At 34.8% G+C, this 11,523-nt stretch overlaps 1 protein-coding gene across 3 annotated transcripts in view; it reads right to left on the bottom strand.

Moving 5' to 3' along the window:
* Positions 1 to 253: 253 nt before the first annotated feature.
* The window catches only part of TENT4A (terminal nucleotidyltransferase 4A), a 101,296-nt gene continuing 90,026 nt past the window's right edge, over positions 254 to 11,523 (bottom strand). For 2 of the 3 annotated variants that reach the window (XM_069076925.1, XM_069076905.1), the window contains 3 exons: positions 11,112 to 11,270; positions 4,392 to 4,556; positions 254 to 2,642 (listed from right to left, as the gene is read on the bottom strand). In XM_069076925.1, coding sequence (XP_068933026.1) covers positions 2,448 to 2,642; positions 4,392 to 4,556; positions 11,112 to 11,270 — 519 coding nt within the window. In that variant the 3' untranslated portion in view covers positions 254 to 2,447. The remainder of the gene's footprint in view (positions 2,643 to 4,391; positions 4,557 to 11,111; positions 11,271 to 11,523) is intronic. The other variant, XM_069076916.1, reaches the window with a different exon arrangement.

The raw sequence follows: 11,523 nt of genomic DNA, 5'->3' as shown, positions 1-11,523 counted from the left end.
CACACCTTCACTATACCAACAAAACTGTCCCAGCTTATCAAGAGTTGAGGTTTGGAAAAACTAAAATCCTACTAAAATTAGTATACTTGAAATAAGAGTAACTATTAACCTGTGAGAGAATAAGTGATCTGAGAATACAGAGAAAGGAAATATTATAAGTTATGATTTTTTAAAATCCCATTTAAATGGTCCAAACCATAAAAACGTGCAATTTAACAAAGAAAGATATATATCCACAAAGACAAAGACAAAAGTGGTTTCCAAAGTTTATTAAAAATCAAAGAATAGAAAAACTTTACATAAAAATATGTCAATTTTAGCTTCCACATTGTTGTCCACACACAAAAAAAAATCTAAACATGATATCTTTTTTTTAAACCTGTAGCACATAACCACAGTGGTAGCCAGGCCAATTCATTTGGTTCACCATGACTGAAATGGAACATGATACCTGTGTTCTATGAATCTAGCTTTAAAATGCACACTACATAAGATACCAACTAAAGTCTGTGTAGTGGTTTCCTTAATGTAGGTTTATACTCAATATTGCTAATGTGTAAAGATTAGTAGTATAGGCCTATGTATCAGTCTTTATAAATATCTGTTTATGAATAGGTTCACAATTTAAATATTTTTAAATATTTTTGATAAGTTTCAATCATCAAGAACTGCAGAAAAAATGTGCTACTCTATTCTGGAATGCCCTCCTTCTAAAAAATCTGCAGTTGCAGTTTATAGATTCCAATGACAATGTGGGCTAGTCCTGCTTCAAAAGGCATACCACAGACATTTTAAAGCTTTATCATGCTAGATGCCTATTTTAACATTCAGATATCAATTCTAAAACTTCCCACTTCTCTACATCATTTAGATGTCATGGTAATAAGTTTTCCTTTCAACGTTCTCCACTAGTGGACTTCAAAAAACAACCCACCTGTAGTGTTTAGCAGGGCTAAAACCCCTCATTTTAAAAACGGGAAGTAAGATGGCATATGAGATGCAACCAACTCCCAGGACAACTGTGGTGCTTCTAAAACTCAGGGTTAGGCAGGATGTATATATTCTTGTTCAAAAAAAGGTAACAAAGACAGTGGTTGTCATGGCAGAATACACTTGCATAGTATACCTGTATGCATCTGTAAATTAAGTGCCAGTCACTCAGACGTGTGCAACCCTTGGCTGTGCTCTCTTGCAATACATTAAAAGATACTTCCTAGAGTGCACTGAGCAGATGAAGTACTTTTCATATATTTGCTCTTAACAGAACTAATGCATACTGCTATACAGATTCCATAATGGAATCAACATAATTCCTTTCTCCAACATTCCTAAAACTGGGCAAACCTTTTTCAGTAATGATGTTCAGCAGATCCCCCAAGTCATTACAGGTTCTGTTTCATTACTAAAACTGACTGGAACATTTCAAAATTCACGAAATTTTTAAAGTTTTTTTTTTTTTTTGGATTTTATAATTGTGACAACCCTTTTTTCACCCTTAGAAAGTTATACTTCTGGCACTTTAATTGCTGGATTTGTTGTCTAGTTAAAAAAGGAAAAAAAAAAAACAATTAAAACTCACTGGTCAGAGCAAGACAACTGACAGAGGCCAGACTAATGAGCTAATGAGGCAGGGTCAAAATGGTTTGGAGCTTAATTCCTTCAAAAACCATAAGCCAACTCTGCCTGTTCGTTATGAATCAAGAAGCCTCACATTTTACCCAAGGAAAAAAACAAAACAAAACAAAAAAAAATGCTCAAAACAAAAACAAAAACCCCTCAGTGTGGTGTTTCTAATGATATTCAACCTGCCAAAACTATAAACCCAACTTAGAAAATTCAACTTGGGAAAGGATATAAGATTAAAAAAAAAAATTCCCTCCTCCCTTAAATATAACTTATGTGAAAATATGAAATTAAATTAAAAAATTCTGAGTTATTGCACAAATTATAAGTTTTCAATATTTACAGAGCAAAAAAGTTCTGAAATTTGAAACAGAACATGAGGGCAGTAAAACTGTTACAAACTCCCAACTGTGACTGCTGGGGAAAAAAACATCAGGGGTTTAACTCTGCTCTGCTTCTTTGACAGAAATAAAAATAAGAAACCCAAACTGCTAAGGAACAAATGCAGCTACAGCAAAAATGCCAAAGCATTTAATGTCCTTGCAGTTCTTTATGAAGAGCTGCTTCGGCACTGAATGAATAATCCTGGGAAGGCAGAAAACAACTTCCACATTTAATAAGGCTTCACAGATGAGCACAACTACTTTTTCTTTAAGATGGACTTAACCACCACACAAAGAAACATGCAAAATAATCAGCTGCAGATATTTCACAATACCCGTACGCTGATGTGCTGAATGCTGGTCTCAGTTCCCCAGTTTAGTGTCCAATGTCACTCAGCTGCAGTTTGTAAAATTGGGGATAGATAATTCTGACCTGAGCCATTATCTGCTGAGACTAATAGGCAAACTGTCTCTTGTGTGTGTGTGTTTTTTCCTTCTCCAGCCAGTACGGTTATATTGGTGGTGTCCTCTGTTGCCCACAGGCTGCCGCATACCACTGCTGCCAACAGGATTGTAACCATTGCCTTGGTTATGATTATGAGTTCCTTTCATAGAAAATTTCATGCCATTGTGCTGCTAAAAAAAAAAAAGAAAGTTCTCAATGATGTAGCTAGCCTAACACAGCAACAAGGTCAGAAGTTATCTCAACTACAGTACAGTTATGTGTTATTTAGAAAACTTAGAATTGGCAAGTCTAGCACAAAGGATTCTAAAACTGAAGAACAGTTTAAATATTATGTAAAAAGTAAACATGCACATAATTTCTTTAAGTTCACAGACATCAATCTATTGGTACCATTTCCCATAGAAAAAAGACCCATCATAAACTTCTAAAGTCATTTATTTATAGAGAGACCATAACAGTAAGACAGTGATTTACACTTAGGTTTATATCAGTCTGTCAAATCCTGCACTTAGAACTAATTTCAAAGATTTGAAAAGTTTAAAACTCACTCTATAGATATTCAGTATCATAAAGACATTACAAGATATTCAGTATCACAAAAGAAACTTCTACAGAAATAGTTTAAAAGCAGAACAAGAGTAAACTCGAGTAAGAGCTGGAAAGCTTCCACAACAGAATGAGTAACAAGTTTGGGGGACAAAGGGGAGAAGATAAGAAAAGGAAGAAAAATCTCAATCATTTAGCATATTTGGAAGACTATTCTCAATTCTTACAAGTTCTGAATTTCACATGGGATATTCCCAATTTTATGTCAGCAATAATGTGCCTTCTGTATATTAGTGCTTATTATTCATTCTTGCTGTTGAAGTATAAGTATTATTATGACATAGTTTCATTCAGGAAGAAATAGTCTGACTCTCAGAGGATTAAAAAAGGAACTAACAGCTTAACCAAAAATTGTTACCATTTCTGTCCCCTCAACAGAGATTAGATTTCAATAATAAAGAAGCTAAATAAAAAATGAGGGAATAAGAAAAAGGAGGAATTCATCTTGTCACTGATAAACACATCCCATAACATATCAGTCCTAGGATTGTAAAGTCCCTATATCATTAAGGGGAAAAAATTCTTTGGTGTGGAGACATTTACCTTCAGTGCCTACAAGGCATACTGTCTCATCACTATCAATATTTGAGAAACTATGCCCCAAACTCAGTATACAGACACACATGCACACATATGAACACACATATACAGTCTATGTTTTCTTTATGACAATTGTTAATACTTTAGGCTATATATATTTAGGGGAACTGCAAGTAGATTAAAGGGAAATCCTTAAAATATTACAGAAACTAAAAAACTTTTATTTAATGAAAAATTTGCTAGGTAAGAAAGAGACAAAAACGCAGGTTATAAAGTAATGGCTAAGGCTATCACCTCCAATTCTCCAAGCAGTAGTTTTTATCTGATTAAAAGAAATATATTTATATTCTCTTGATCCTTAACTAATGAAGAAGTATTTATCAGGACATCAAGTTTTTAATAGCAATCTGTTAATAGAGAACAAAATATTTTTACTTTAATAGCTTAGTAATTTGAAATTCTATTTGCTAATAGGCATAAGAACATAAAAACTGAGACCATTAGGAGACAAGAAAAAAGTGAATTGGGACAATTAATATACTTTAAAGCTTAACAGAATTTCCTTTGGTCTATTTGTCAGGAATAGGTTGTGCTTAAAAGGTACTGTTAGCATTATACACTGTTTAGAAAATTGTGGGTGTGTCTTAAAATTGTAACTGTCACAAATATGTTAAGTGAAATATCTAGCCAATAGTATATAGAATTTTTTCAACAATTGTTGATGGCTAAAATTCTGAATTCAAATATTATATTAAAAAGATTTCAAAGCATACCTTATGATATAAATGGGGACTTGAGAGTGGGTTGGGAGATGTAGAAGGAACAGCAGGAGAGGACATGTGATGAACGGTTTTCAAAGATGGTGTCCCTTCAATACCAACTTGTCTGCAAGGAAGGGGGGGCACGCCTAAGGTAGGTGGAGGTATAGTAAACCTAGTCTATAAAAAGAAATAGTAATAAATATTCAATGAATAGCAGAACATTTTAAATACAATTAAATTTTTAATCCTAATCAATGAAATTTGTGTACTAAAACTAGAAAAATGAAATTCTTTACAGATGGCTTTTGAAAATAGGTACATTATAGTAGTTAATATTATTTAAAGTCTAAAGTAATCAGTTTTATTTAGAATTAGACTCACTATATAGGCAAGTAGCAGGAAGACATGGGTTTAAATTTCTCGTCAGACTTATTAGCAGTATATTCCTAGACAACTCACTGATCCTAAGTCAGATTCCTCATCTGTAAAATTGTGATAACAGCACCTGCCTCAAAGGGTTATGTGAGAAGCTAATCCTGAAGCACTATATTACATGCATATATAGCACATAAAGTACTTGTAAACCCTAAAACTGTTGTTGTTATTCAAGTACAATATGGAGGACCAATTCATAAAGTAACACAAATTTGCATAAATTAAATTTTGGCCCAAAAATCAAGAAATACTTTATTTCGTGTTAGAATACTACTATTAATATTCAGTTTTAAGAGAATGGTCTAAAGCAAAGGTGGGGAACCTATGGCCTTGAGGTCACCTGTGGCCTTCTAGGTCCTTGCATGTGGCCTTTTGACTGAGTTCAAGTTTTACAGAACAAATGCTAAGGGAATTTGTTCTCTGAAGTTTGGATTCAGTCAAAGGGCCACAACTGAGGAACTAGAGGGCTACAGGTGGCCTTGAGGCCACAGGTTCCCCACCCCTAGTCTAAAGCATAACTGTCAAACTTGAGGGTCAGCTTTGGGCAGGCCTCAAGCAGACAGCAAAATTCAAAATGCAACTGGGAAATAGCTAACAAAATTAAAATATGATAAAACATAGATAATGTGAATTTGTAGTTTTCTAAGTTAATATGCAGGCTCCAAGGATTCCTTTTACTGGGATCTGCTTCTATTTGAAATTGACATCACTTTAAAGTGACCTATACTTTCATTTTTTTTTTTGAAGATAACATTTCCTATTGCAAATATGTAGTGTCATTAAGTAAGAATATGTCCCTTATCACAATCATTATTCCAAAAGTTGATCTGACTAGTATCGCCTCTGGATTATGGTTGCTAGCAAAGCAATGACACTTTTTGCCTTATTGTTTTTCCACATGTCAACATCTTTAGTTTATTTGCTTTAATATTTTCATTGTTTTCCACTGTGAAAAGAGTCTTACTCAATAACTCTTCCTCAGACTTTTAGTTGTATCTTGAGATCAATACAAGTTTAACCCCCAAACAAAGAGTGAAAACAAACTCTTAAGTCCTCGAATGCCAGTGTGGTTGGATGACTACACAAAACTGAAGCCAGCCCTGCTCTAAGAAGAAGCAAAGCAAGGACCCCTCCATGTGTACATTCTTCCCTGTATAATTACTAACTGGGGTATCCCTTCATGGAGTTGTGAGAAGCTCCTGACCACAAGGTCAATGACAGAAAGGTCCCATACATACCAAAATATGAATAGCAGTACTCTGGCAGCAAAAAAAAGAAAAGAAAAGAAACAAAGTGGGTGCCTATCAATTGGAAAATGGCTGAACAAATTGTGACATATGAAAATAATATAGGATATCAGAATATAGGATAATAATATGAAATAATACATAAGTGTGTTAAAAATAAAAATGAGGAATTGAGAGAAATAGTGGATAATGTGTGAAGTGATAAGGAAGAGAGCAGAACTGAGAACAATATATACAATGACTACAATTTTAAAAACACTAAAAGGAAGATGAACTCCGAGTAATTAAATGAATGGTATTGGTTCTGGGAGAACAAAAACTGTAATCTACATTCCTCCTGAGCAGAGAGGTGGGAAACTCAGGGTGGGAAACATTGTGAACAATATCACACACTTTGTCACTTATATTTTTCTTGTCTACAAGGGAAAGTTAAAGGAGAGTGTGTGTTACTGAAAAGCGACTGATGTAAAAAAAAAAAAAAGACATCAATTTTTGGGGTGAGGAAGGTTGAGAAAAGTTCTTAGTATAATTCATGAGGACCTTGATATCTCTGAGATATTTTTAAATCCTAAACTCCTATCCTGAAAGCTTTGCACCAAAATCTAATTAAAGGACTAAGGAATGGTTTGCACTTGGGTAAGGTTGCAAGGAAGTCATGGGTAGAGTACCAGAGAACCCTGGCTCAACATCTGGTTGTGCTACTTCTTACGTGCCCCGGGCACATCCCATCATTTCTCTGAGTCTCAGTTTGTTCACCAATAGAATGAAGGAGTCAGAGACAATATCTGAAATCCTGTACACCTCCAGCATTCTATGATTCTGTTAAAGAAATCATTTCATCATCTGATACACTTTGTACGCTGCCTGTGCTTACAAGGAGTTGTCTCTACATAGATGTAGAAAATATTTTTTTTAATTGCCCCCAGAGAAACAGGATCATGAGATCATAGATTTGGCGTTGGAAGGGATTGTGTTGGTCCAGCCCCTTAGTTCTGCAGATAAGGACACTGAGCCCCAGAGAGCGGATAACCTGACTAAGGTCTTATGGGTAATGAGTGGCAGACCTGATCCTAGGGCTGCAAAGGAGTGCTCTTTCCACTCTACCAACTGGGGCTTGGCAAAGTGGGCTTTTCAGGGGTTGTTTCTTAGCCCAGATTATAATATAATGCCCAAATCGGTTTAATACCATTGAAACATTAACTGCCTAAACACTTAGCACTAAAAATGAAAAAAGAAAAAATGATAGTCCTAACTCTCAAAGAGATGACAATCTACTAATTGGAGATATGGAATACACACAAATAAATACAAGTTAAAGTGTGGTGGAGCAAAGAAGCCAGAGAGTGTTTTAGAAAAATTTAGGAAGAAAACATTTTCAACTAGGGAGATACTTTAACTTAGTTCCTCATTAGCATCAAATACTGAGTTAAAATAATAAATTGCAATTGTCTGAAATTACTCAAAAAATTTTACACATCTCCCACATCAGCATTTTCTTTCTTTTTAATAATAAATATTCATCATGTAAAATATGCAACCAAATGTGGCCATATTTTCCCACACTGGAATAAATAATATTCAAAAAGCACTGGGAACCAGCTATCCTATTTTATGCTCAAATCACTACAAAATTTTTGAAATTCTTTTAGCTTGGCTACTTAGGGAATACTTTCCCCCACATGTATATTCTTCCAGAGAATACTTTGTAAACAGATAAAAAATTAAAGTATTTTCAAATCTTTCCTTTGGACTACTAATCATAACTCATAAAGGGGGAAAATCTTTTTCCCAATTACTTGAAGTAGAATAAGCCCTATCTACCAGCTAATTCCTAAAGAATATATCACAGTAAATGAAATGGAAGAAAGTATAGCTTTTGTTTTAAAAAAAATGCTTTAAACTGAAAAATTTAAATATGGAGTGCAAAGTTCTATGTACACTAAAACACTTCTCACTAAGTGAAATTTAAGACAGATATAACATGGACCCCTTTCCTTTTCCCTTTCCCAAATAAAGGGATTTACTAAACTATCAAAAGGATCTCATTATAAGGCAATCCTGCTTATAAAAACAATTCCACTCTACAAGAGATTAAGATAATATTAAAGATTATAGAATCATAGAGCTGGAAAGAACTTTAGAAGTCATTTAATCCAACCCCTTAAATTTACAGAAGAGGAAACTATCAGGCCCAGGGAGGTTGGGTGACTTGCCCAAAGTCATATGATAATAAACATCAGAGGTGGGATTTGCTTCCAGGGTATTCTTATCAATCAGCCAAAAAAGGAAAGGCTTTCCTGTGGCATGTGTATTAAATCTTTAATATTTCTGAAAGCTGAGAAGTGTCAATTTCTAATTTCAATACATAACACTGAAATTAAGCCATTTAATGGAAGGAAGATAGGTAGGCTTCTGTGATTTCAGTATACAACTATTTTCAGGTTTTATAGCTAAATTAATAACTGGTATTTGAGAATTATTCACCACTCACTTACACCCCCCTAATAACCATATAAACCCCTTAGAAACTATCACTACAAGCTAGTTGCATCTTAACTGTTATGTACCTATATGCATTTTTGTCTATTTATATTTTTGTATTTACATATGGAATGTGATAGATGGGGGATGGGTACATGGAAAGAAAAATGGGACACATCTAAGAAGGGGATTAAGAAGAGAAAAGAATCTAGTCAATCAGCAGACATTTACAGAGCACTTACTATCTGCCACAAACTGGGCTAAGCACTGGAAATAAAAATAACAACAAAAATAAAGTTCCTGCCCTTGAAGAGTTCACATTCTAACGGGCAGAGCAATATGCAATAACTATATACTAACAAGATATATACAGAGCATACAGAAGATAATCTCAGAAGAAAAGGCTTCCTGCAGAAGATAATATATGAACTGACTCTTGAAGAAAACCAGAGAAACCAGTAGGCAGAGGTGGGAAAGTAGAGCATTCCAGGCAAGAGTGGCAGTCATTAAAAAGGCATAGACTTGGGAGCTGGAGTACAGTGTACAAGAAACATCAAGATGGCAGGTGTTGAAGGGAAGTAAAGGGTAGGAAGAAGCAAGATTGTGAATAGTTTTAAATGCCAAACACAGTATTTAACGTTTGATTCTCAAAGTGATAAAGAGCTATTCAAATTTATTGAACTAGGGGTGGTATGACATGATTAGACCTGAGTTTTAGGATATTATATAACTTTGGCAGTTGAATGGAGGATGGATTGGTATGGGGAGAAACCAGAGGCAAGGAAACTAACCAGAAGTTATTAATAGTCCAGATGTGAAAAAACAAAGACCTGTACTATGGTGGTAGTTGTGTTAGTAGAGAGAAGAAGACATGTACATAAGACAATGAGAAGTGGAAAGATCAGACTTGGTAATCAGTTGGATTTGTGGAGTGTGATAAAAGAGTCAAGGATAACACTCTCCAGTTATAAGAGTTGCGATAACTAAGAGGGTATCACTATCCTTGACAATAATGGGGAAGTCCAGAAGAGGGAAGGGTTTGTGGGAAATGATAATGAGTCTGTTTTGGAGAGGTTAAGTTTGAGGCACATACAGGACATTCAGTTTGAAATGTCAAAATGCTGTTGCTGATGTAAAACTGGAGCTCAAGAGAAGTTAATGCTGAATACATGTATCCAGGAATCACTCACACAAAAATGAAAACTGAACCCATTGGAGCTGATGAGACCACAAAGTACGAAGAAAGACGAGAAGGGGGTCCAGAAGAGTCTTGGAGGACACCTACAGTTAGAAGGAATGATTTTAATGAAGAACCAAAAATGGAGAATGAGAAATAGTGTTCATGTAGGAAGAGAATAAGAAGAGACCAGTGTCACAAAAACCTAGAGAAGAGAAAGTATGCAAAAAAGGTTAGGGTTAGAGTGGTGTCTTAAAAACCTAGAGATGAAAGCATCTAGGAAAAGGTGATCAAGAGTGTCAAAGGTTGTGAAAAAGTCAAGATATTTGAAGGTTGAGAAGGGGCTATTAAATTTATTAGTTAAGAGATCAATGAGGGACAGCTAGGTGACACAGTGGATAGAGCACCAGCCCTAGAGTCAGGAGGACCTAAATTCAAATATGGTCTCAACATTTACTAGCTGTGTGATCCTGGGCAAGTCACTTAACCCTGATTGTCTCCCAAAAAAACCCAAAAGAGATAGATTACTGGTGACTTTGAAAAGACTAGTTTCAGTTGAATGAAGAGCCTGAAAACAAGATTACAGGGGGTTTAGAATCAAGTGAGAGAAGAAGAAGTGAGGAACCAATTGTAGATGGACTCCTCAAGGAATTTAGCCAAGAAGATGAGAGTATATAAGGTATATAGAGAGAGTATATAAAGGTATAAGATACCTTCTGGGATAGTAGGACCAAGTAAGAGTATTTTAAGGATGGGGGGACATGAGTGTATTTAGAGATACCATCAAAGGAGTCAATAGATACAAAAAGATCAAAGATTAGATAGAAAGAGAGTGGATGACAGAGGAAGGGATGTGCTGAAGAAGACAGAATGGAATAAGATCAAAGATTCATGTAGAGGGATTTGCCTTGGCAAAGAAAAAGGTCATCTTTTCATGAGAAACAGGCACAAAAGAAGAAATAGTGGATGAAAAAATGTTCTTGGGTGAAAGTAAGATATGTTTATTTCTACATAGGTGAGAGAGGGTATGGTAGGTATGAAAATGTATATAGGTATACCACAAAGGTCACTATTCCATTAAGGCCTCCTTAAAATCTTCCAATCCTTTTTCATATTCAGAAGTATCCCTGATTAGGTGAGGTTTATAGTTTTTCCTCAACAACTTCCTCTCCCTATCCCCAGTATCTTCTTAATTTCCCTACTTTTAAAACAGCATTGTACTCCTCATCCAACATCACAGTTAAAAAAAATTAAAACTAACCAAACAAACAAAAATAAAACCCACTATTTTGGGGAACCATTTCTGCCAATGAAATATTTCCAACCAACTAGAATTCTGAATTCAGGAAATGAGAAATTAATATTTTAGAGAAATATAAAAAATAATTGTACCTGGTTATTGGTTGTCATTATTAATGTTCTAGTAGGAGCTGACTGAGGTTTACCACTTGGCATTGGCAATGCTGTAGGTAAACTGGCCATAAGCTGAGATGGTGCTTGCAGACTAAATTGGTAAACATTAGGAGTTGTGCAAGGTGGTGTATCAGAATCCTTTTTTGTAGAAAAAAATTAGAAAGGAAAAGCAGCTTCATAAAAGGAATATTAGCTTATTTGTAAAAAAAATAAGTAATGACAAACAAAATCATTAGGTCTTAGGCTAATGAAAGCTAATGAGCCCAGTATTTTTGTCAAATTGAAACCCAAGTCACAAAGTTACTTGTACTTTCTATGAAGCAATTTCAAAACTAGAATTCAATTAGAATAAAAAATGTTATAGAGGAAACATTCAAGTCTTTATTTTGTG

The sequence above is a fragment of the Petaurus breviceps genome, unplaced genomic scaffold (genome assembly GCF_028583685.1).
Source record: "Petaurus breviceps papuanus isolate PSGF00001 unplaced genomic scaffold, PetGlider_PUasm1.0 151, whole genome shotgun sequence".
Taxonomy (NCBI): domain Eukaryota; kingdom Metazoa; phylum Chordata; class Mammalia; order Diprotodontia; family Petauridae; genus Petaurus; species Petaurus breviceps.
Note: the sequence above shows the minus strand (reverse complement) of the source record. Positions and strands in the feature narration are given on the sequence as shown.